Raw genomic sequence first — 26462 nt, forward strand, 5'->3', positions numbered from 1 at the left:
AGTGCTCAGAGATATTATGCTGATGAGGACCCTATAAGGACCAATATACATTTATGAACCCTATTATAAGGCTGGAAACTATGTTGACTCCCAGACAGAGATGGACACAGGGAGACAGAAAGATTTTAAGATCCACATTTTCATATTTGTGTATACATACTCTGAGCTAGTGAATGCTTTAAAGAATTGGGTTTGTTTAGTTTAGAAAAGAGAAGATTGAGGAGGGACATAATAGCAGTTTTCAGGTATCTAAAAGGGTGTCATAAGGAGGAGGGAGAAAACTTGTTCATCTTGGCCTGTGAGGATAGAACAAGAAGCAATGGGCTTAAACTACAGCAAGGGAGGTTTAGGTTGGACATTAGGAAAAAGTTCCTAACTATCAGGGTGGTCAAACACTGGAATAAATTGCCCAGGGAGGTTGTGGAATCTCCATCTCTGGAGATATTTAAGAGTAGGTTAGATAAATGTCTATCAGGGATGGCCTAGACAGTACTTGGTCCTGTCATGAGGGCGGGGGGCTGGACTCGATGACCTCTTGAGGTCCCTTCCAGTCCTTGTATTCTATGATTAAAATGCTGCTTCTAAATAGCTGGAATGAGAAGAGGCAATTATATATTGTACAAGCCGAATTATTTTTTTAAAATTTCAAACCATTCCTGCACAGCCCGTTATTCTCATTGTCAACATTCGGTGCAGTGACCAAGACACAACGGTGTCTAGTGAATGGGTGAATTTCTTCTGGACTCTTCCATTATTGTCAAAAACAAAGAGATTGTGTTTCATCATGGATCTGTCTCAAGACTGGCCTACACTAATACAGTCTGGTGATCTCTGATACAAATACTTCAGTTGTGTAGCTCTCCCATACACTTAACATGGTCAGGCCAGGTCTGCACTGGCAGAGAATTTCATTGTAAGATACGCAATTCCAGTTACAACAACTGTGTAGTGGGAGTCGACATATCTTACATCAATTTTCTGGGGTGGCACCACTGCAGAATGTCAATGGGAAAAATGCTCCTGTGAACTTTCCTTAGTCCTTGTGACTGCAAGGAGTACCGCAGTCGACAGGGGCCCCATCAGCCTTTTGGCTTAATGGATCTTTACTAGACCCATTAAATAGAATTCTGGAAGATCAACTTCTGCATTGTCAATCTCTGAGGCAGTGAAAATAAGGTATAAGAACTAGCATAACTTAGATCAACTTACAGCATAAGCGTAGACTAGCCCCGAGAAATATACAGGAAAGATCAAAGCCTATTGTCCTGTTCAGCAACATGGAAAACCCACTTCACAAAGCTTCTCATGGAGTGGGGTGTTAACTGTGTCCTCCATGTCCCACAAGAGTGCTCTAAACACTTCATTAAAGTGTACAATGGAAGCTGCACCATCACCGCCTCTTGCACTTCCATCCATCTCGTGAGTCTGGTCTTTCATTGCCTTTGTTTTGACACTGAAAAGTGCCAAGAAAGGGAGGAAATGTTCCATTTTTGGTCTTGTTAAATGCTTCCTTGAAGCCCAAAGAAAATTTTGGTCAGTATTTTCTATTGGGTGTACATTTAGGGAATTTTCAGATTTGAATCGTGTTGAGCTGAGTGTTTTAAGCACCCTCCTGAATGCCATAATCAATGATCAGTCCAGCTCGGTCAATTTCTCTATCTCAGTCCCCAGAGCTGTACAGTTCCCAGAATCCCTACTCTTCGGAGTCCATAATACCAAGAGCAAGAACTCCGTGAACACGCTGATGTATAATTAGCTAGTGCCTGACATAGCTTTATCTTTTGCTTCAATGTATGTTGTAGAGAAACACACTTTTCTTGCTGTTTTGTACCCGCTTTAGTGTGGACAGTCACAGAAGAAGTGCACACGCCGTGCTCTCTCTTGGAAACTATGCCCTTGCTCTTTCTAATGTTGTTGTTCCCTCAACTTAAAATAAAGATCATTGTGATGGAAATTTCCTTCCTCCACCTCCTCCATAAACACAAACCCAGGAGACAATCTCTACATCTTCCCAGCACACTTAAAGGGCTGCAGAGTATCAGGAGCGTGTTCAAAATTCCCTTCGCTTTAGACATAGAAATCACACACTTCATAATTGCAAATGCGTAAGGAAACCCACCCTGCCATAAAGAGGGAGGCACATTAAATCTGCCCCATCTCTGCCAGTATAAACAACTCCGTGCTTTCAAAGCACATCACGTATATTTTTATGCTCAGACATGCGAAACAGGTGCCTCCTTAAATTTTGCTGTTGCAGAATGCTAAGGAAACCCTGATCACAGATTGAGCCTGCAAGTTCTTTTGGAATACAAATAAATCATTAATAATAACTATATACTAATGCAGAATTGTTCCATGAGCTCAGAGAAAATACATTGCAGAGGGTGGGGAATTGAATTCCATTCCTCATTACTAAATCAGCACTGAGTTGAACAGATTCAGCTAATGGTTAGGAGTTTTTTCATTGCTTTCCTCAGAGCATCCTTCACCTCTGTGTTCCTTAGGCTGTAGATGAGGGGGTTCAAAAAAGGGATCACCAGTGTGTAGAACACGGAGGCTATTTTGTCTACGTCCATGGAATAGCTGGAGGTGGGTCGTAAATACGTAAATAGGAGACTGCCATAAAATATGACCACCGCAATCAAGTGGAAAGTGCAGGTGGAGAAGGCTTTGCGTCGGCCCTCGGCAGAGCGGATCTGCAGGATCGTGGAGAAGATATAGACATAGGACAGGAGAATGGTCACACCGCTGTTCAGAGTAATGAAGCACGTGAAGGCAAACATCACGATCTCATTGATGCGGGTGTCAGAGCAGGAGAGCGCCAGCAGCGGGGGCATGTCACAGAAGAAATGATTGATGATGCTGGAGCCGCAGAATGATAGCCTGAATGTCAGACATGTGTGTGTCATAGAATCTACCAAGCCCACCACATACACCCCAGCCAGCAGCAGGTTACAACGCTGTCTGGACATGGTGACCATATAGAGCAGCGGGTTACAGATGGCCACATAACGGTCATACGCCATCACAGCCAGCAAGAAACACTCAATATCTTGAAAAGCGATAAAGAAATACATTTGCACAGCACAGGCAGTGTGAGAAATGCTTTTCTGCTCAGCTAAGAAAATTTGCAGCATCTTAGGGGCAATTACTGAGGGATAGCAGAGATCACAGAAAGACAAATTCCCAAGGAAAAAGTACATGGGGGTGTGGAGTCGGGGGTCACTCATAATTAACAAGATCATTCCCCCATTTCCCACCAGAGTGAGAACATAAATCAGGAGGAACACCCAAAACAGAGGGAGCTGCAGCTCCGGACGATCTGTGAGTCCTGAGAGAATGAACTCAGTCACCACCGAGTGATTTCCCTCTTCCATCTCCTCTGAGTTGAGATCAGGCAGTTACAGGGATGTGGACAGGTCGATTTCAACAGGCAACCTGCTCCTTGTCTGTAATGAAGAATGTGAAGGAAAATGGAAGTCACTTTCTTAATGCACACCCGTGCCAGACCAAGGATTAACATAGTCTACAATGCCAGGTGTTCACAGCTGGTCATTCTCATTGTTCCATACAGTGTGCACACTGTACACAGACATGGATACACCGGTTAGTCCTGCTCCCCGTATGAACACTGCTGTTCACTAAGCAAAGCAGCGAACAGAGACTTGTGACACTGAGGTGATACAATCAGGGTGAAAACCATCAGACTCCAAAGAGATTATTCCTAAATTCAAGAAAAGCTTGAGAGTAAATGAGTTTCAAGCTCTCTGGCCCCTTTGGGCAAGGGAAGCTCTGTGCCTCAGCACATCTGTTTGGGCTTAATCTTGTTCACTGTGCTAATTAAGCTTTTTTGGCATCTGAAAATGGCATTTTCATTAGTCTGTAGGGAAACCCAGAGACATACCCAGAAACCGTGCTGGCTTCAGTCACTGTGTAATATTTTGTAACCAAAGAGGTCATGCCATTAGTACAAGGGGTAAGAGCTAGGTCTGAGGCTTTGAGTGCTGGAGGTCTTGAATGCAATACCTGTAGCTCCCCATGGTTTTTGTATGTGTGTGAGTATGAGCTGGGACAACAGGACCTACCTGCTGAGAAGAGAGAAATGTTGTGTTGTTTCCCTATTGATAGAAATGGCCAGTGTGGAACATTCAGAAAGTTTTATACTGAGACCTCGGATCTATGGGACACTTTCCCTGAAGCAACCGGGAATAGCTGAACTCGGAGAGACGTGACACCTAATTAGTGAGCTCAATGAACCAAAGGCACCCTGAGTGTAACTCGTACCTTGGGGATTAATTTGGGCAACCCTTTCCTCCTGTGTTATTAAATGACTCAATTTCAGTCCGAGTTACAGAGGACAAGGGTGGTCTGTTTTTCATTCTGCTGTTTTCGGTCCACACTGATTACTGAGTCGAGCTGATCAACACAGGGCTGGTTTGTGGAGGTCAAAAGCTTTTGCTTGAAAGCTTTGGGCTTGGAAATACCAGAGAGGTGTTTCATGCACTACAGTCCACCAGCCCCTTCCATGGGCCAGTCTGCCCGGATGGACTTCATCCCTCATAGTGCAAGTTGGTCTCTCCTCCTGCTGAACTGCCCTGGAACAACATCAAAGTCCCACAGCCACAGTTTCAGAAAGAGGGGAGTTTGTTTTACTTGATGGAAAACTGATAACTTCCACAGAAAAGAGAATTTCTTTAAGAATAGTGGAAATGATTATCCAATTTCCCATTACAAAATGTTCAAGACAATTTTTCAACCAGGCTGCCTTGAGTGCTTCTTGCAAATTATTAATTGGATCCAGGTGTGCTAATTAACCTGACGCAGTTAATTGTTTCTAGCAAGTTCCTGATTACACTGGAGTTTCCCAAGTTAGCTTATTACCTGTTGGTCCCTCAGGAAGACAGAGATATGAGAGAGGGGCACGATGTCCAGAAGAGGTCAGTGCATTCTGGGAAATAATGTGGGTCATAGTGCAATGGGTCCAGAGCTGAAGTGACAGTGACAAGGCACCTTCTGAGAAGGGTGCTCTCTTGGAGAGTGAAATCCCAGAATGGCACGAGGAAGTACCATGGAGCTCAGCCTCAGATCTATTACAGGCCATCCTCAATGTAGCATCTCTGAGCACTGTGCAAACTTTATTCCATTTATTGTTATAACTTCCATCGCAAAGAAATAAATGTGTTGATTCAAGGCTGTACAAGAGGTCTATAGTTGAGCTAGGAACAAAGCCCCACATTTCAGAGCATTAGACCACTGCTCTGCTTTATAGAGCATTTTTCCTTCTCATGACAATAGAGGAACAGCGGTGTACAAGCTATGGGGGTAAGAGAGTAGCGACCGAGTCCCTTATTCTGTGCTGCAATGCAGCCTTTTTCAGATTCACCATGTGTCTCTCATAGTCTGACATTTTAAATAATCAAGGGAACTTGATGGATTATATCATTGATCACAATTTAGTATCTTATGTCAATTTGTTACCATGGCCTTTTTTGATTCTATATCGTATTTGTTATTTCTATCCCTCCCGGTTATTTGGTCCGGTCTTAACTGGTTATTTTGGGTTTTTTTCTAAGTAAAGACGGCTCTGCCAAGTTTGAGGATATCTTTGGAAACCTCTGTGCCACTGAAGGTTGTTTTGTCTAGGTGAAAAGGCCCAAATATATGTGCATTGTCTTTGCTACAGTGCACACCCATCGTGACACGCAGATTAATCCTGCTCCCTGTATGAACACTGCAGTTCACTATGCAAGCTGCAAACAGTGTTTTGTGACTCTGCTGTGATACAAATAGAGTGAAAACCATCTGAGTGCAAAGAGATTATTCCTTAGCTCAGGAAGGGGTGAGAGCAAACGAGTTTCAATCTCTTTGGCCTCTTTGAGCAAGGGGAACTGGTTGCCTCAGCATGCCTTTTTGGGCTTAAACTTGTCCACTGTGCTAAATAAACTGTGTTCACTGTGCAAGTTATCTTACACAGGGAAAAGGGACCTGTTTAATCTGGAAGGTAATTTGCCTTCCACCAATCTCCTGTAGCCATCTGAGACAACTTGGTAGTTTCTGAAAAACCGGTGAGCTCTTCCTGCACAATCTCCTGCATGGAGAATTTCTGAATGGCTGCCTCTTGTCCCTTCCCAGCGGCCTTGTTGAACTCTAGAAAAGAGACTGTGCATTTCCTCCTGGCTTCTAGTGATGTCACACAGGCCGATCTGGCCTCATTAGAACTGCTATATTTCTTACGTTGTGCTCACTGATGATGCTCAAGGCTTGTCTGCATAGTGCCTACATCTGGTGCACGTGGCTAGACAAGCTTTAAGACGTAACCATGCCATCGGCATTGCCCATTAGACCAGCTCTCCTGCCTGTGTGGATGTCTCTTTATTGGAGTCATTGGCCAGATCCCCATGACATGTAAATTAGCACAACTCAGGTTGAAGTCAAAGGGCCAGATCGTTCATTGGTGTGAATTTGTACACGTTTTAACTATAACCGGAATGAGATACCAAGACACATGGCAGATTCAATATCACTTGGCATCTTAAAATCAAGACTGGAGAGCTATCTACAAAAGAGGTTTCAGTGTAATTTATGGCTGAGGTGCCATGCCGGGTGTTATCAGAAGGTCATACTAGAAACCATGACTCTATGGAAAATCAGGATAATTTAAATGAAATCAATGAGCCAATTCCCAGGTGGCATAAATTGACATGGTACCGATTCTTAGCTGGTATAAATCAGGGTATGTCTATACTAGCCCCCTAGTTCGAAATTTTAACTCGAACTAGGTCCTTAGTTCAAGTTAACTGTTACACCTCATGGAATGAGGTGTAACAGTTAATTCGAACTAAGGACTTTGTTCGAATTAACATTTGACTGCCACATGTAGCCGCAGACAGTTAGTTCGGACTAGGGGGATTTAAAAATGGCAACCGGACGGGAAGATGCAAATAAAGCCCGGGATATTTAAATCCCAGGCTTCATTTGCAACTTCGAATATCTACATTAGCCTCCCTAGTTCGAACTAGGGGGCTAATATAGGCATACCCTCAGTGTGGGTGAATCTACACTGCACCCATAGTACAAAATAAGATATGCAATTTGAGCTATGCAAATTGCATAGGTTATTTTGAGTCAATTTTGAAATAGCTTATTTCGTAATTTGATGCTGTCTACGCAGCACCATATTTTGAAATAACCCGCTATTCTGAAATATCCCTTACTACTTGTGGAGCAAGGTTTACAGGGACGTTGGAATTGTGAGCCCATTGTATTTAGAAATAATGGGAGCACTGTTAAGATGCAGTATAGCTATTTCGGGATCACAAAATAGCATCACCATGTAGATGTGGCCTGTAGCTCCATTGAGCTCCTTCTGGGCTAAGGGAAACTGCAGCACCATGGAGAGCTCAGTACTAACAGGAACCGGGGGAATGTGCATCTTTTGTCATATTCTGCACTGAACTGAGTACAAAATAACACAGAAAGGGGATGTTTTCTTTATAATATAAATTAAACAGATAAAGGTCACGTTACAAAAGAGATATTTATACCACATCCCCAGGTGCACTATGGGTATGTCTACACAGCAAAGTTATTTTGAAATAACAGTAGATTCCTAGCATCTACACACGCCAACTGCTATTTCAAAATTATTTTGAAATAGCAGAGGGCTTATTTCGAAATTGATTAACCTCATTCCAGGAGGAATAGCACCAATTTCAAAACAGCTATTTCAAAAGAAGCGCTGTGTAGAAGCTTATTTCGAAATAGAGGGCCTCCAGCTCTTCCCTGTGTGCCCGGCTGGCCGCCCTGGCCACAAGGTAACTTCTGACCTGATGCCCTGCCAGAACCAGTTTCGGCTGGCCTTAAATGTGATTCAGCATCCAATCAGTGTGGATACACTATTTCAAAATAGCAAAAAGCTATTTCGAAATGCATTTTGTGTGTAGACACGTTATTTTGAAATAAGATATTTCGAAATAACTAATTCGAAATCAGATATTTCGAAATAACACTGTAGTGTAGACTTACCCAATGAGTTCTTGCTTTTAATTCTGTGGGAAAGTACTATAGATTCTCAAGAGCAGGGATTCTGGGAAGTATATGTCCTAGGGACTGTGAGGACACGTGTACACAGCAGGACTAAAGCCGAATTAAGCTTCGCAACTTCAGCTACATCAATTTAAAAATGGCGCTGGCCGGCTTCTTGCAAATGAAGCCCAGGAAATTCAAATCCCGGGCTTCATTTGCAACTGTGGATGACTACATTACCCCCGCTAGTTCGAACTAGCGGGGTCGTGTAGACATACCCTCACTGTTCCCCTCTTGCCATGAGAAGGAATGTTTACTATGTAAAACCTTAGTCTAGCACGCTGTAGTTTGGGTCTTAGTTCCTGTCTCAACTGTGCCTCAGCTTTCTCTGTGTCTCAGCTCATCCTCTGTGAAATGGAGATCAATATTTCACTGCTTAACATGGGCGATCTGACAATAAACACAATCAAGAGTGCAAAGTCCTCAGAAGTACTACATTGATGAGGGCCATATAAGTACCTAAACACATTTATGAACCCTGTTATAAAACAGGCGAGTCTGGTTACTCTCATTCAAAGATGGGCAAAGGGAGGCATCAAGGAATTTAAGATCCGTAATTCCATACGTGTCCATAGGCACCCTAATTTAATGAACGTTTTGGAATACGCTACCTCTGCATAGTTCAACTGTGAAGTAGCAATAATGTATTGAAGAGTCTTGTAGATTTTCTTATATTAAGCAATTCCTATATCTTTCATTTTTCATCATGAAATGTGGGCAGTAAAAATAAAGTTGTAACACAAATAAACAACTGTATTTTTTTAGTGAATGGAATTATATGGGAGCCCAGGAGTGAAGTGTGTATTTACCTTTACTGTGAGCATCAGCAAATACTGGAGCATCTGATTAGTTCTTTAATGTTGTCTGTAGAAGCTAAGATCACCCAGTCTGGGAATGGTGAGGGTCCACTCCCTTAGCCCTTTAATACCAAGCTACAGAAAGGGTCTTGAAATTCAAAGGTTCCACACTTCACTTACTTAACTTTCCCCTCAACCTATCGTCATGTGGACACAGCAGTAAGGCAGGCTAAGTTATGTCAACTTGCACTAGTGTGCCTCAGATCAACTTACAGCATTAGTGTAGACCAGTCCCAAGAGAGATCCAGGAGAGATGATTGCCCAGGCACCAGGGCAGTGTCCCACAATGTGGGAGACCCACTGTCAAATTGCTTCTCCCCATCAGACAGAGGGGGACCCAACTGTCTCCCCCACATCCCAAGGGAGAGCGCTAATCATTGGGCAAAAGGAAACAAGGGAAGAAATGCCATCACTGTCTCTTCATCTCCCATCCATTTTGTCAACGTGGCCTTTCATTGTCTTTGCTTTTCAATGAGAGTGTACCCAGGAAGGCAAGGAAAAGTTCCATTGCTGCTCATATTAAATGTTTCCTTCGACCCCAAAGGAAATTTGCATCACATTAAACTGAATTTGTTTCAATTTTTGTAACCACCCATTAACTCAAAAATGAGTAAGTGGGCTGGCTCTATCCATTTCTCATTCACTCAGTCCCCTGAGTCATCCCATTCCTGTTTTTCCACCCTTGTGGACACAAATCAGGTAACCTTCCCTATAACAACCCTGCAGAGCACAGAAAGGGCTACACAGTACCAGGAGGGTGTGCAAAACCCCCTTTGGTTCAGCCACCGGAATCACACACTTCAGACTTTCAACTGCATTGTGAAACCAGCCCAGCTACACAGAAGAGGCGTACAAACACCTCCGTGCTTTCAAAGCACATCACATAGATTTTTAGACTCACCAATATGAAACATATACCTCCTTGAATTTTGCCTAATCAAGATATTCTTTCAACTGGGATTTGGAGTCCTTGTTGGAATACAAACAAATTATTAATAATCATATGATAATGAACAACACTACCACGGACTCTGAAAAATTACATTGCAACGGGCTGCAAGTTGAATTCCCTTGTTTGTGCTCCCAACCACTCATAGAGTACTGATTTAAAGAGGTTCAAGAATTGGTTAGGAATTTATTGATTACTCTCCTCAGGGCGTTCTTCACCTCTGTGTTCCGCAGGCTGTAGATGAGGGGGTTCAACATGGGGATCACCACCGTGTAAAACACTGAGGCTATTTTGTCCGTAGTCAGGGAGTAGCTGGAGCTTGGACGTAGGTACATGAAGAGCTGACTGCCATGGAACATGACCACTGTGATCAAGTGGAAAGTGCAGGTGGAGAAGGCTTTACGCCGGCCCTCAGTGGAGCGGATCTGCAGGATGGTGGAGATGATACAGATGTAGGAGAGGAGGATGGTAACAAAGCTGCTCACTAAAACACATCCAATGAAGGCAAACATCACAATCTCATTTATGTGAGTGTTGGAACAAGAGAGAGCCAGCAACTGAGGGATATCACAGAAGAAATGGTTGATGATGTTGGAGCGACAGAATGACAGCTGGAATGTGCAACATGTGTGTATCAATGCATCTACCAACCCCACAGCACACACCCCAGTCACCAGCTGGTTACAAAGCTGCCTGGACATGGTGACTTTATAGAGCAGCGGATTACAGATGGCCACGTAACGGTCATATGCCATCACAGCCAGCAACAGACACTCAATATCTGCAAAAGAGACAAACAAATACATTTGCACAGCACAAGCAGTGTAAGAAATGCTTTTCCTGTCAGGTAAGAAATTCAGCAGCATTTTAGGGACAATTACCGAGGAATAGCAGAGATCACAGAGAGACAAATTCCGGAGGAAAAAGTACATGGGAGTGTGGAGTTGGGGGTCAGTTGTGATTAAAAAGATCATCCCCCCGTTCCCCACCAGGGTGACAACATAAATCATTAGGAACAATCCAAACAGAGGGACCTGCAGCTCCGGACCATCTGTCAGTCCTAAGAGAATGAACTCAGTCACCACCGAGTGATTTCCCTCTTCCATCTCCTCTGAGCCAAGATCCAGCTGCTACAGGGATGTGGCAGGTAGATGGTTCCCTTCTCTGTAACAAAGTAAATGAAGAAAATTGGAGACCAGTTTCTTTCAGGACACCAGGATCATTTCAAGGAAGGACTTAATCTACAGAGCCAGATGTTCAGAGCAGGTCATTCAAATTGTTCCATACTATGCGCACACTGTACAAATATAATATCACACAAATTAGTCATGCCCAACACACCATCACTCCTGTTCACTAATCCGAGCAGCAAACAGGGACTTGTGACTCTGCTGAGAGAGAGTCAGGGTGAAACCATCTCAGTGTGATGAGATTATTGCTTAGAAGAAGGGCGAGAGTAATTGTGTGTGAATCTTTCTACCCTCTTTGGGCAAGGTGAGATCTGCCGTTCAGTATCTCCGATTGGGATAAAGTTGCTTGCTGCACTAATTAGGCTCTTTGGCAGATGCATAAGTCATTTATATTTATTTATATGAAATCCCAGGGACATAATGCATGGGCTTCAGTGACTATGAAATTCCCCATTTTTTTTCTGGCCAAAGAGGAGTGGGAACTGGACTGGAGGTCTTCAGTTCAGTGCCTGCCGATCACCATGGTGTCTGCATGTGTGTGTGACTGTGCTGCAGGACAATAGCACATACCTGCTTTGGAGAGAGATGTGGTGTTTCCTCATTGACAGCAGCTTCCAGATTGGAGTATTCAGGACATTTTATACTAAGGTCTGTCATCTAAGGGACGTGATGCCTGAAACTAAGGGGAATCCCTGAGCTCAGAGAGACACAACAACTAATTAATGTGCTCAGTGAACCAAAGCCACCCTCAGTGTAATTCCTACCCTGGGGATTAATTTGGGCCACTCTTTCCTCTTGTGTTATTAAATTGTGCAATTTTTATCACAGACACAGTGTATGAAGTAAGGGGTATCGTTCAGCCTGCTATTGTATCTGCAAGCTGGATACTGAGCAGAGCTGATCAAAACGAAGGGTTTGTTTGTGGAGATCAAAAGCTTTTGGCTGACAATTTAATATATCGACTCAGAAATTCCCCTAGAATGCCTCCGGAACCACGTCCCACAATTTAATTCCAGGCCTTGAAGGAAGACATTTCCTTACCTCAGCTCAACAGCTAGAATATGGAGTTCATACTGTTACCGTGGAAGTTGTGACCATCACTACAAGAAATGTTGTGAGGTACTCAGAGGTACAATGTTGATGAGGGCCATAGAAGGGCCTACCAACCCAGTTTATGAACTCTGTTATAAGGCATGCAAATATAGTTACTCCCACTTACCTGCCCTCTGTGGCACCCTACCACCCTGACCTACTGGGCCAGAAGCTCTGGTGTCCCTCAGCCAAGGCACAGATTTGTGGTTACTGCTCCCTAGCAGAGCATCCCAGACAGTGTACCAGATCAGGTCTTGGAGACCTTTGCTATAAGGGCTCAGAAGCCAGGAATCCAACCTCCAAAAGGGACCAAACACCCAGATAAATCCATCTTACCCTGAGTAAAAGTTTTTCAAAGGGAAAGCTCATAAAGATGTTCACCCCCTTTTTCACTTCAAGAGAGATATGCACAGTGGTTGCTCACTCTACCCTGCAGGTAACAGTTATTGACTCTGGGTTTGATAATATATATATATATATATGTGTGTGTGTGTGTGTGTTTAACTGAATAGAGAAAGTAGCTTTTAAGTGTTTCTAAGTGAAAACAGACAGATCAAAGTAAATTACTGAATCAAAATAAAACAAAACTTGCCAGCCAAGACTAATGAATTAAAAGAAGTTGGTGCTAATCATATTTCTCCCCCTAGTTCTCATCTCAGATGCACAAATCTTCACAAGCCAGACCTGGTCTTTTTCTCTGACCTGGGCCCAGCCATGCTCCTCTACCCTTTTTATTACAGCACAACTTTTTCTTTTCCAGGTGTTCTTGTGTAGCCTCTTTGGGTGGGGAGACCATTTAAAGGCCAGCTGAAGGCCATTGTTGATTGCTTCCCATCCCTTACCCAGAATTTCCCAAGGGCAGGAATCCTTTGTTTCATCCTCTCCATTCCAATGGAAAATAATAAATTCAATATGGCTTCCAGCGCCAGATGGCATGGTCACATGCCTTTGTAGAGCCAATCACATTTTGGGCTTACAGCAAAACCAAAAACATGTAAGGATCATTGACTTGAGCAGTGGGCTACTGAGTTCCTTAAGTATTACGAATAGCTTTCACCAGAAGACTGAGAATTAATTAAACTGGTTCACACTTCATATTTCTAACTTCACATACAAAAATAATACCTGCACACATGCAAAATAACTCATTCTGGGGATTACCGGCTCTTGAATGATAGTTTATTTGCCCTGCTTTGAATAAACCATGTTTGGGTTAGGCACATTTATATTTAAAAGCATATTTCCATAAAAATATGGGGAAGTCCCTGTGACAAAGTGCAGATTGTATTCACTAGGTGGGGATTGTATTTGCTCTGTTTCCTTGTTATGTTGCATGTGATTTCTACTGGCCTGTAGTAACCACATGTGTGTGCCTCAGTTTGCCAGAGCATTGCACTATGATCTAGATGGGGAGGGAAATTCTGGGTATGACTCACTGAGGGAGGATACTTAGCTCAGCATATTCACAATGGCCTCCAGAGGCAGGCTTCTCAGTCTACAGGGTAGGGGCAGGGCTGCCTCTGTGAAGCGAGTGCCTGGTTCTTTTGGAGGTACATGGAAGGAAGGTCACGGGGTACTGGGGCATGGGCACTGGAGGTGATACTGGCCCGGCCTCAGGTGGTGGCCCCAGACCACTTGGTGCCCAATGCTCACTTGACACTGGCAGGCATAGATGGGACCCCATTCAAGGTACTTGTGGTCAGAGTGCATCTGAAATGGGGGGCTAAGGAAAGCCTCAAGGAGGCAGGGATACACCATCACATGCCTTCAAGGATGGTGATGGGGGGTGACTGAGAGGACTGGCCAGAAGGTCCCTGTAGGACCCTAGTTACTATCTGTAGCCCACTTGAGCTATTATACAGAAGAGGAGAGAAGAGACCCTGGGACGTGCTGAGAGATGAATGGGAGAAGCGGGGTGGAGGATGTACTGGTTTTCTGAGAGAGGCTCGCTGAGCTTATGGGCCTGGCCAGAGAGAACCTAAGCAGGGCCCAAGGGAAGCAGAACTTCTGGTATGACCACAGCGCATGGGCCTGGGATTAGGGGATGATTCTCATCCCCATGTGAAAGAACAAGTTGCAAGCAGCCTGGGACTGGCTGCAGCTTTATAAGGGCCTGCACCATTGCCAGGCGTGGGGCCAGGCTGACTGTAAAGGCCGGGAAGTGCAAGGTGGGGATGGCAGAGGTGTTTTACCCTGGCCATAAAGTGGGGAGCAGCTGCTTAATACCCGAGCTGGCCAAGGTGAAGGCCATCAGGGATTGGTCTGCTCCTAGACTAAGAAGCAGGTCCAGGCCTTCATTGGGATGGTGGGGTGCTACCGGAGGTTTGTGTCCAAAGTTAGCTCCATCACTTCCCCCATCACTGAGCTGTGTAAGAAGGGGAAGCCAGACAAGGTGGTCTGGACTGAGTGGGGCCAGAGGGCTCTCAGTGCACTGAGGAAGGCCCTGGTTCTGGTCAATCTTTTGACAAGCCCTTTCTGATATTCACTAATGCCTCAGTCACTGGACAGGTGCGATGCTAATGCAGGTGGATGAAAAGGGGGAGTGACACCCCATTATGTACCTGAGCAAAAAGCTGCTGCCCTGGGAAGTGAACTACACAGCCATAGGAAAGGATATCTAGCTATGGTGTAGGCTCTTAGAAAGCTGCAGCCGTATCTGTTCGGGTGGCATTTCATAGAATCATGGAATCCTAGGCTGAAAGAGACTTCAGGAGTCATCAAGTCCAGCCCCCTGTCCAAAGCAAGACCAACCCCAACTCAATGGGACTTGGTGAAGCTGGGACTTGAAAACCTCTAGGGATGGAGATTCCACCACCTCCCTAGGGAACCCATCCCAGCGCTTCCCCACCTGCCTAGGGAAATAGTATTTCCTCATATCCAACCTAGACCTCCCACACTGCAACTTGAGACCATTGCTCCTTGTTCTGCCATCCGTCACTACTGAGAACAGCCTCTCCATCCTCTTTAGAACCCCCCTCAGTTATTTGAAGGCTGCTCTCAAATTCCCCCTCACTCTTCTCTTCTGCAGACTATACAAGCCCAAATCCCTCAGCCTTTCCTCGTAAGTCGTGTGCTCCAGCCCCCGAATCATTTTTGTTGTGCTCCGCTGGACTTTCTCCACACCCTTTCTGTCATGGGGAATCCAGAAATGAACACACTACTCCAGATGTGGCCTCACCAGCACCGAATCAAGGGGAATAATCACTTCCCATGATCTGCAGTCAATGCTCCTACTAATGCACCCCAATCTGCCATTAGCCTTCTTGGATACAAAGGCACACTGTTGACTCCTATCCATCTTCTGTAATTCCCAGGTCTTTTTCTGCTGAAATTCTACATAGCCAGTCAGTCCCCAGCCTGTAACAATGCCTGGGATTCTTCCGTCCTAAGGGCAGGACTCTGCACTTGTCCTTGTTGAACCTCATCAGATTTATTTTGGCCGAGTCCTCCAATTTGTCTAGGTCACTCTGGACCCTATTCCTGCCCTCCAGCGTATCTACCTCTCCCCCTAGCTTAGTGCAACTACCCTCCTAGCTCCCCCTTTCACCGTGTACACAGACCACCCTCCCCTGACTTGGCTGCAACAAATGACCAATACCAAGCTGCTGAGATGGAGCCTGAGCCTGCTCCTGCAGGATTACGACATGGAGGGGTCCATGTTAAGGGAGAGCTAATATCATAGTTGATGTGTTACCCACAATTCAGTCAGGTCTGAATTTCCCCAGGCCACTGACTAAGTGACCCTGCTCAGTTCGGTCTCAAAGGGGGGAGAGAGGTGAGGAAATGAGGATTATATTCACTCTGTTCACTTGTTATGTGGTATATGATTTCTGTTGTCCTGCAGTAATCGCATGTGTGTGCCTCAGTTTGCCTGGGCACTGCACTACTATGGATGGGGATGGGAATTCCGGGTGTGAGTCAGAGAGAAGATGCTCAGCCCAGAATGTTTACAATGGCCCAGGCTCACTGTAACCTGAGCCTGGGGGTGGTGTGTGTGTGTGTGTGTGTGTGTGTGTGTGTGTGTGGACTTTTGACAACAAAACTATACCTGCATCTACACTGCCGCTGAGTTCTGTCAACATAAAGTCAACAGAACTCAGTAGTTTTGTCGACGGCGGTAAACCTCATTCTGTGAGGACTAACGCCTTTTGTCAACAGAGTTCTTTCAACAGAAGGCGTTATTGTATCTACACTGTCCTTTGCGTTTACACTGTCATGTCAACAAAGCAGCTTGCTTTGTCGACAAAACTGGATGCAGTCTAGATGCTTTGTGGACAGAAGTTTTGTTGACAGTATCTGTAGTCTAGACATACCCCAAGTGACACCTTTTGGCCGGGAAGCTGGAGGCTGTGCTGGCAGGGACAGAGATGTGCTGCTGGGTGTGTGAGTTAGTCTCACTGGCTTAGAAGGAGAGATGGGGACCCCTCTTCCCAAGATGTATGATATTGCCTGTTTCTGGTTCCTTGCTAACAAGTCTGTTCTACACTGTGTCCCTGTGAACCAATAATTGTTCTGATCTCCCTGCTGCCTGGGAGTCACATCTGTCTGCAGATGGGGGTGCTGGCCCCTGTGGCTCCCCACCCCTCGGTGACAGTCACATCACATAAACAATTCATACATGGTGAAAGGAATTTCTTTAATTCATCATTCAGTGTGGAAAGTAAAATCAAAGTAGCCAACACATCTGGCCATTCCCCCACCCTCCCATTTTTTATTTATAATTAATAGAATTAGACGGAGGCCAGAGACCAAAGTATCCATCTATCTTGACTGTGAGCATCAGCAAAAACTGGAGCATCTTTTCAATTCTTTCATTTTACATGTGGATCACATCACCGAAGGGGGGAGTTCTGAGGCTCCCCTCCCTTAGCTGTGTTGTAGCAAGTTGTAGAAAGAGCTTTGAACTTCAAAGGCTCCATAACCCATTCTGCTCACTGTCGGCATTTGTTTCGGAGACAAGACTTGACTTGAAACTATTCACAAGAGTCTTACAAATTCTGTGAATACCTTTGACCCTAAAATAAGATGTGTGTGCGATGGGGAGGATTTAGGTGCTGGTCACAACCTCTCTTGGTCTTGTTGGGAAAACTTCCTGTCAGGGTGGTTAAACACTGGAATAAATTTCCAATTCTTTCAGTCTTTCCTCATAGCTCATGTTCTCTAGACCTTAAATCATTTTAGTTGCTCTTCTCTGGACCTTTTCCAGTTTCTCCACATCTTTTTTGAAATGTGGTGCCCGGTACTGGACACAATACTCCAACTGAGGCCTAATCCGCGCAGAGTGGAGTAGAAGAATGACTTCTCGTGTCTTGCTCACAACACTCCTGTTAATGCATCTGTTGACATCTGTACTCCACCTGACTCAGAGAATATTTTTCATCATGAATCTTCCTCAGTGATGGTCTACACTACAGCTGTCAGGAGCGTTAAGTTATATTATTTCAGTCACTGTAACTCTCCCATTGACATAGCATGGTGTGGACACTGCTGTAAGCCAAACGAATTTACTTGGCATGGTGTAACTTACATCGATTAACTGCATTAGCATCACCCAGCCTTGAGAGAGATCCAGGACGGAACGTACCCCAGTCACTGTCTAGCAATGTGGCTGACCCATTTTCAAATTGCTTCAACACAACAGACAGGATTGATCCTGTGACTCCCACTTCCTATGTGAGTGCTCTGATCACTGGAACAAAGTCTACTAGGGTTGCAGCATCATCACTGCCTCTTCCACGCCCATCCATTTTTGTCAGTCTAGCCCCTCATGGTCTTTGCTTTTACAATGAAGTATAATCAGGAGGGGGAAAATGTGCCATTTCTGGACATGTTAATGTTTCTGTGGACACCAATGAACATTTTGGTCAGTGTTTTCAACAGACAAAATATTTAGGGAGTTGTCACATTTAGATCATGTTTTCTGCCCACCCATGAACTTAAAAAAGCAGCTGTTGACACAGCACTAGTCATTCACCATCCCTGGAGCCGTACAATTCTCAGAATCTCCACTTTTCAGAGTCTATAATAAATCCCAAGAGAACTAAAAGCAGGAACATATTTCACACCTTCTGATGAGGTGTAAATATCCAGGGTCTGAGATTACTGAAGCTCCAGGTTTAATGTCCTAGAAAAACCTCAACATTTCCATGTTATTTTATACTCAGTTCAGTGCAGTGGAACAAAGGATGCACACAAACCGTTCTCTCTTAAAAAAAGATGCTCATCGTTGTTTTGTCGTTCGCTTCATTGAAGTGAAAACCACTGTCATGGAAATCGTGTTTCTCCTAATAGCGCATGGACCGAAATCTGTTGGGACCGAAATCTGGTGACAGTCTTGTAAAGAACACCACAGATCAGATACAGGGCTACAGAGTATCAAGAGGGTGTGTAAACTCCCTTTCGTTCTGCCCTATATATCACATGCAATTGCATAATGAAATTTTGCCATGCTACAAAGGAGAGAGACATTTGATGCCCCCTCTTCTTTCTGAATACAAACAGCTCCAGGCTTTCAAAGAACATCACATATATTTATAAACTGGTCCCTCCTTTAATTTTGCTTGGGTAATAGCTTAGTGAAGCCCTGAAGCCCTGATCTCAGATGGGGCCTACAGACCTTGTTAGAATACAAATAAATTAATCAATTCATCATAAGAACAATAGGATAATGAACAATACTGACGCATAGTCTGCAAAATGACATTGCTATGGCTTGGGAAATGAATTCACCTGTTTCCACAGCCCATCACTCAACCAGCACTGGAATGAACAGATTCAGGCATTCCGTAGGAGTTTATTCATGGCTTTCCTCACGGCGTCCTTCACCTCCCTGTTCCTCAGGCTGTAGATGAGGGGGTTCAACGTGGGGATCACGAGCGTGTAGAAGATGGAGGCCATTTTGTCAGTGTCCATGGAATAGCTGGAGGTGGGACGTAAATACATAAAGAGGAGGGTGCCATGAAACAGGACCACTGCAGTCATGTGACAAGAGCAGGTGGAGAAGGTTTTGCATCGGCCCGAGGCAGAGCGGATCCGCAGGATGGTGGGGATGATATAGGCATACGAGAAGAAGACAATCATGACACTACTCACTATAATGAAGCATGTGAATGCAAACAGAACCATCTCATTGATGCGGGTGTCAGAGCAGGAGAGCGCCAGCAATGGGGGGATGTCACAGCAGAAGTGATTGATGATGTTGGAGTGGCAGAATGACAGCTGAAATGTCAGACACGTGTGTATCAATGCATCTACCATCCCCACAGCACACACCCCAGCCACCAGCTGGTTGCAACGCTGCCTGGACATGGTGACCATATAGAGTAGCGGGTTACAAATGGCCACATACCGGTCATACGCCATCACAGCCAGCAAAAGACACTCAATATCTGCAAAGGCGATGAAGAAATACATTTGCACAGCGCAGGCAGTGTAGGAAATGCTTTTCCTCTCAGCTAAAAAATTCTGCAGAAGCTTAGGGGATATTATAGTGGAATAGCAAAGATCACAAAAAGACAAATTACCAATGAAAAAGTACATAGGGGTGCGGAGTCGGGGGTCAGTCATGATTAACAAGATCATCCCCCCGTTCCCAACCAGGGTGATAACATAAATCAGTAGGAACAACACAAACAGGGGGACTTGGAGCTCCGGACGATCTGTCAGTCCTGAGAGAATGAACTCAGTCACCACCGAGTGATTTCCCTCTTCCATATCCTCTGAGCAGAGATCAGGCAACTACAGTGAGGTGAGGAGGAGAGTGTCTTGGGGATTTTATCCCTTCTCTGTAACAAATTAAGTGAAGAAAAATGGAGATCAGTTTCTTAATGTTCACAGCTGGTCATGTTAGGTGTCCCCATGCAATGTACACAGTGTACACATACGAGGAAATGCAGGTAATCGTGCCCCATGCACAAACACTGCCCTTCTCTAATCCAAGCAGCAGACAGTGACTTGTGACTTTATTGTGATAGAATCAGTGTCTCTGATTGAACAGACGATTGCTTATCTGAGGACTGGGTGAGAGTAAATGAAGTTCAAACTCTCTTCCTTATTTGGGCAAGGAGACCTCTGTAGCTTGCTTGCTGTGCTTATGAAGCTTTTTTTCCCATCTGAAATGGCATTTCTGTTGATATGTATGAAAACCCTGAGAGATACTGGAAATCACCTGCATCAGTGGCTACGTAATTGCCTGCGGTGTTGTGTCTGTACCTCAGAGGGGTTGAAGCTTTCAGTGCTAGAGACCATAAATGAAAAATCTTATGATCAGGACGGGGTCTGACTGAGTGAGGTACTCTATAGACACCTACCTGCTGAGAAGAAGAAGATGTGGTGATGTTTCCCCATCGACAGAAATTACTTATTTTGAGCGTTCCTGTAGCTTTATACTAAGACCTATTCCTCGGGAAATGCTCCCTGAAGTAAATGGGAATAACTGAGCTCAGAGATGCACCACACCTAATTAATGAGCTCAGTGAACCAAAGTCATGCTTGGTGTCACTCAAGCCCTGGGGATTAATTTACGGCACTCTTTCCTCCTGTTCTATTAAATTATGCAATTTTTTTTCTATTGAAGACCACTCACTGTGATATTTTATGACCTTCTCTCACTATGTATTTTCCAAAATAGCCCAGATCATTTCTCATTGGCCTTGATGGAGATGATGGGATGTGAGCACAGACATCTGTTCTGTATAGTTAACTGGGCATTTCTCTGGAAAGGTGGAAATGACCCTTCTGAAAGCGTCTGTAGTGGCCTCTTCTCATTCCATGCACCTGGAAGCAGCATTTTCCAAAGCATTCAGCATTTCATTGAGCCTATGGATTCTTATGAAAACGTGGGTTTAAATTCCTTCTGTCTCAATTTACCCATCTCTGACTGAGATTAACACTATTTATGTGCCTTTCAATTGGGTTAATAAAAAGTTGTAAGCCATGACATGGTCTTTTTGTGGTATGTCTGTGCCACACACAGGAAGATTAGTTAAGGGAGCCTTGGAGTGAACTCAGCCAATCAGAAGAGGGCTTATTGAGTGAACCTGTAGGGAGTAGCCAATCAGGGCCAGGCTTGCCATTATAAGAAGAGCTGCTGAGCAGAACTCTCCCTTCAATGCTGCTTGGATTGATTACCTGGAGAGGAGCACCACAGCCAAAGCAGGGGAGGGAAAGGGAGCTACAACCTAAGTGACTGGCAAACTGAAGCCCTGATACAGGGATAAAGAAGGGGCTGAGGCTATGGGGAAGTGCCACAAGGAAACAGGGAGATATAGAAAAGGGGCCGTTGGTGGCAGATGTCTATAGAGTACCTCATTCACAACTCTGCATAGCAGGTAAATCTGGGTCCCCGCTCATGTTCACCCCACTTGCAAATGAGGAGAGTGGCCGGTATCCAGACTGCATAATGCCCCTGAGGTCAGGGACTGAACCTTGGGCTGCAGTTGGCCACTGAGTCAAGTGATGGGTGTTAGAACTGCTGGTGCCCCAGAAGGGAGAAGATAACGGGGTAGGGCACTGTGCTCAGAAAAGTTTGCTGCTGTCTGAGGAATAATGCGGGTCATGGCGTGGCCGGTCTAAAGCAAAAGCGACGGTGGTGAGGCCCTGTTGGAGAGTTAAATCCCAGAATGGCCAGGAGGCGCTACTACAGGATCAGCCTTAGCTCCATTACAGGACATCCTTAATGTAGTATCTGTGAGCTCCTTGTAAGCTTGTTCTGTTTATTGTTACAACTTCATAGGGTTGCCAGGTGTCTGGTTTTGAATCGGACAGTCCAGTATTTGAGCTTTCTGTTCAAGAAACAGTTTCTTCTTGGAGTAATAGCTCATGTCCATTCCATGTAGGTGACTCCAAAACGGAGACCCCAGGAGGCAGGGTCGGAGTTCTAATCTTCCACTGAATGGAGACTAGCTCTACCCAGGGCAACGTCTCCTCATACCTGTTGTGTCAGCCCATAGTGATTGGCAAAAGTGTGGAGAGAGGACCACGGGGTGGCCCTGCAGTTCTTGAGGATTGGGACCTGAGCCACAAAAGCTTCAGAGGAGGCCTGAGCTCTAGTAGAGTGGGCTGTGAAGTGAGGAGCTGGAATCCCGGCCAGCCCATACCATTCCTTAATATAGACCATGATCCAGGAAGAGATCCTTTGTGCAGAGACCGGCTGGTCTTCTAGCTGCTCCGCAATGGCAACAAAGAGCTGAGGCGACCTGCGGAAGGGCTTTGTCCTCTCTAAATAAAAGGTTGAAGCCCTCCTGACATCCAAAGTGTGCAACGCCTGTTTCTTTCCCGATGAACGGGACTCTGGGGTAAAAGATTGTCAAGAAAATGGCCTGTGACTCATGAAAGTAGGACCCCACCTTCAGCAGAAGGCTGGGTGGGGCACAATCTGACTTTATCCTTAAAGAAAACCATATTTGGGGGGTCCGAAGTGACATCCCTCATTTCGGACCCATGCCTGGCTGTTGCAGTGGCCACCAGGAGGGATATTTTATAGACAGGTGCAGCAACGAGCACTTTCAAAGGAGGGTCTCGTAAGGTTAGAAAGGACCAGGCTGAGGTTCCACTGTGGAACAGGCTGCCAAACATGCGGGTGAAGCCTGGCTAGGACCTTTAAAAACCTGTTCGCTATGGAGTCCGCAAAGAAGGTCTTACCCCTGGAACCTGGGTGGAAAGCAGAGATGGCCGCTAGGTGAACCTTAATTGAGGAGGAGGGTAACCCCTGTAGCCTAAGATTCAGAAGGTATGATTTGGGGGACTGGGGCTTCCATAGCTGGTACCCTCCCTCTCAAAAGCCAGTTGATCAGATAGGGGCACATCTGGACTCCTCTTTTTCTCAGAGCAGCAGCAACAACAACCATACACTTTCTCAAAATATTCAAATTTTGAGAAGGATGGAGAAAGAACTACATCTGAACCCTAAAATCATATTCAGAGTAAACCTTTCCCCATTTGCTCATCATGCCCATGTTACCTCTGGAGGTGCTGTCTGAGGTAGCCAATGGTGTGGAGTGCTGTATTTGTTGCAGTCTAGCTCAGAACCAGACTGTCCCACATCCATATCCACTGTCGTATGTACCAGATCCTTCTACATGAGATCTTGCTTCTGTTCTCATCAATGCTCCTCCCCTGCTGAGAAATTTTCCCCATGGCTGAGGGGAACTACTCAGTACTGTATAGAGTAGAGGCTTATATTTAATGCTGTAACACTCGTTTTACCAGAACAATGATGATCAGCGGATTATGGGATTTATGTAGGGAAAGAGGGGCTATGTCATCACTCTTTCATATCAATTTCCAAAATTCCTATATTCTTAAAGGATCCAAAATTCCTATATTCTTAAAGGATATCTTTCTGTTTGATCACAGAATGTGAAAAGTAAAAATAAAGTTGCTAACGTGCTTATTTGTGTGTGTGTGTGTGTTTCTGTGTGTGTGTGTGTGTGTGTGTGTGTGTGTGTGTGTGTGTATTTATAGTGAGTGGAATAATGAGAGTGTCTGGGTTTGAAGTATCTATCTCCCCTTTCTGTGAGCATCAGCAAATACTGGAACAACCTAACAATTCATTAAAGTTGCCTGTAGAAGCAAAGATCATCCAGTGTAGGAAGTATGTGGCTCCTCTTCCTTAGCCGTGGGGGGAGGGTAGGGAGAGGGGCAAGAATATTAGGTACCAGATACAAAGCAACAAAAAAAGGTGGCATAGGTGCACTCACCCTTTCTAATTTACAGTAAAACTCCATTGGTCCGGCATCCAATGCTCCGGCACTCCTGATAGTCCGGCACCAGAAGTGCTCGGGGAGCCGGACAATTGGAGCTGCTCTGCACCCGGCTTCCCCGATTTAGCTGCTGCTGAAACTGACCAGCAGCTGAATCGGGGAAGCTGGGGGCAGAGCAGCTGAGGTGCTGCCAGGTTGGTCTCGTAGTGCCGCCCCTTGGGGCTGCGGGACCAACCTGGCAGCACCCCAGCTGCTCTTGTGGATGCCTAAGGCAGAGCAGCTGGAGTGCTGCCGGGTTGGTCCCACACTGCCGAGGGGCAGCGCTATGGGACCAACCCAGCAGCACCCCAGCTGCTCTGCCACAGGCATCCCCAATTCAACCGCTGCTGAAACTGACCAGCAGCGGCTGTATCGGGGACGCCTGGGGCAGAGCCGGACTATTGGAAGGAGGTGCTATGAGGGGTCTGTGGTGGCATCCTCTCTACCCCACCCCACCCCAGACCTCTCATAGCCCCCCCTTCTGATAGTCTGGCATATTTGATAATCCGGCACCCCCTGGGTCCTAAAGGTGCGGGATTATCGGAAGTTTACTGTACTTGCCCATAGTCAAGTGTTCCCCTGAGAGGTGACACATCCAGGTTCGATCCCCCTGTCTGTCCAGTCCTGGGTACAAATCTACACTTGGATTTCCTGTCTTTCCAGAAAGAATCCCAGGCACAGATGTTGTGCTTAAAAGAAGCATCCGGGATCTTTTTCAGGGGATAAGATAACACACTGCATTTATTGAACATACACAGACCAATCAATACTTTATCATATACATAGGATACATTACTCTCATGTACTCACACACACACACACACTCCATCTTGTCATTACCAGTAGTTGCTCCCCCTAATTAAACTGGACAGGTGAGTTAGATGGGGGAAGGGTGGAGCCGGGCTTCTGCCAATCCAGATCGTTGCTCCGACGTTGACAAGACGAAAACCCGGGGTCCCTCTGCAAGGCATATCGTATTTATCCCCGTCATGCAGCTAGTTAGTCATCACCTCGCCTTTTTTAATGCTGCTTCAAACAGGATCCTTCCAAGGGCAGGCACATGTTGCTTGACTCCCAAGGCATCAATATGTCCAAACTTCATTTCAATAAGCGTACTTCACAAGTATTGTTCTCTTAGGATTTGGCTCCCAGCCCCTCTCCACCCTTGCAACTGCTGCTGGAGGTGCTCACCTCTCAAGGCTTCTCCATTCACACCTCATTTATTTCAAAAGGACAATCAATGAAAGGGCAAAGACCTATTCTATTCCTAGAAAAAGACATTTTCCTATTCCTAAGGCCTATAACATTAAGGGCTTAATACAAAGTTTCTATGGTCTATAAGAAGCGAAGATCTATACAAGATCTATCTATATAAAGCCTTACAAAGTTTCTCTTAATACAAAGATATATGAGAATGATACATGGTTTTATGGAAATGTTGCAGAGATTTAGCCACACGGAGCAATGAGCAATTCCTCTCTGGGTCGCTCTCAATCTCCTTCCAAAGTTGTTCTACTGTGTAACACAAATGACAGACCCATTAGAACAGGGACATGAAGTTGAGCAGCTCCCACTCTAGGTGGGTGCCCCTGGCAACCAGTCAATAGAATCATTCTCTCTCTCTGACTCTGTGATTCTGCCTGGGGCTCTCAGGAACGCCATGACTCCAGCAGGAAAGACTGAGGCCAGACCTGCACCACTGGCGACATCGACACTGCTGCCAGAAATGAAGCTGGGTTTGTTACGTCTGGTAGAGACACATCAGATCAATGGGGCAGCAATTGCCCAGCGACAGCTGTACCCAGCGGCAGCTGAGGAACATTGATACTGGCAGGTGATCTAAGTGACATTGGCTCAGTTCCATAACTCTCCCATTGACACAGCACACTGTGGACAGGGTGCAGGCACCATTGAACATCAAACCAAGCTTGAGACCCACTTTCAAGTTGCTTCAGAGCACCAGACAGAGGGGGATTGACCCGTGTTTGCCACGTCATGTGAGTGCTCTGATCACTGGGCTAAAGTCTACAAGCAGCAGGAGCAGCACCGCCTCTTCTACTCCCATCCATTTTGCCAGGTCAGCCCGTCCTTGTGTTTGTATTTACATTGATGCAGAAGGAGGCAGGAAAAGACATGTGCCATTTCTGGTCAGGCCAAACCCTTTTTTCCTCCCCAAAGGACATTTTGGTCAATGATTTCAGTTTAGTAAATGTTTAGAAAACTTTCAGAGTTGGATCAGGTTGAGATGTTTTCTAAGCAGCTGTGACCTAACAAAAATCAGATATGGGCACAGCTTTCTGTATTTGGCACTCCCAATCCCTGAAGTCAAATATTCCCACTCCTCTCCTCTTGCCAGTCTATGGTACATTCCAACAGAGCTCAGAGCAAGAATGCAGAGCAAACTTGTTCTTATCTCTCAGTTTAATTAATGTAGGAAAAGTTACCTTTCTTTGCTATTTTGTATTGTGTTCAATGCAGGCTGTCATAGAGGATGCACACACACTGTGCTCCCTCTTACAAATTATGCTCCTTTTTGTTTTCTAGTTCC

The 26462-nt window shown here is 45.3% G+C and overlaps 3 protein-coding genes across 3 annotated transcripts; all 3 read right to left on the reverse strand.

Moving 5' to 3' along the window:
* Nucleotides 1–2438: 2438 nt before the first annotated feature.
* On the reverse strand, nt 2439–3386 carry LOC102446309 (olfactory receptor 5AR1-like). The gene has a single exon (XM_006133550.4). It carries the CDS (start codon nt 3375–3377, stop codon nt 2439–2441), a length of 939 nt encoding a protein of 312 aa, XP_006133612.3. The 5' UTR covers nt 3378–3386.
* A 6672-nt stretch (nt 3387–10058) lies between these two features.
* LOC102446073 (olfactory receptor 5AR1-like) lies at nt 10059–10997 on the reverse strand. The gene has a single exon (XM_006133549.3). The coding sequence runs from the start codon at nt 10995–10997 to the stop codon at nt 10059–10061; it is 939 nt and encodes a 312-aa protein (XP_006133611.3).
* A 7950-nt stretch (nt 10998–18947) lies between these two features.
* On the reverse strand, nt 18948–19886 carry LOC102445846 (olfactory receptor 8U9-like). The gene has a single exon (XM_006133548.3). The coding sequence runs from the start codon at nt 19884–19886 to the stop codon at nt 18948–18950; it is 939 nt and encodes a 312-aa protein (XP_006133610.1).
* Between the last annotated feature and the right edge of the window lie 6576 nt (nt 19887–26462).

This window comes from Pelodiscus sinensis, chromosome 4, assembly GCF_049634645.1.
Source record: "Pelodiscus sinensis isolate JC-2024 chromosome 4, ASM4963464v1, whole genome shotgun sequence".
Lineage (NCBI taxonomy): Eukaryota > Metazoa > Chordata > Testudines > Trionychidae > Pelodiscus > Pelodiscus sinensis.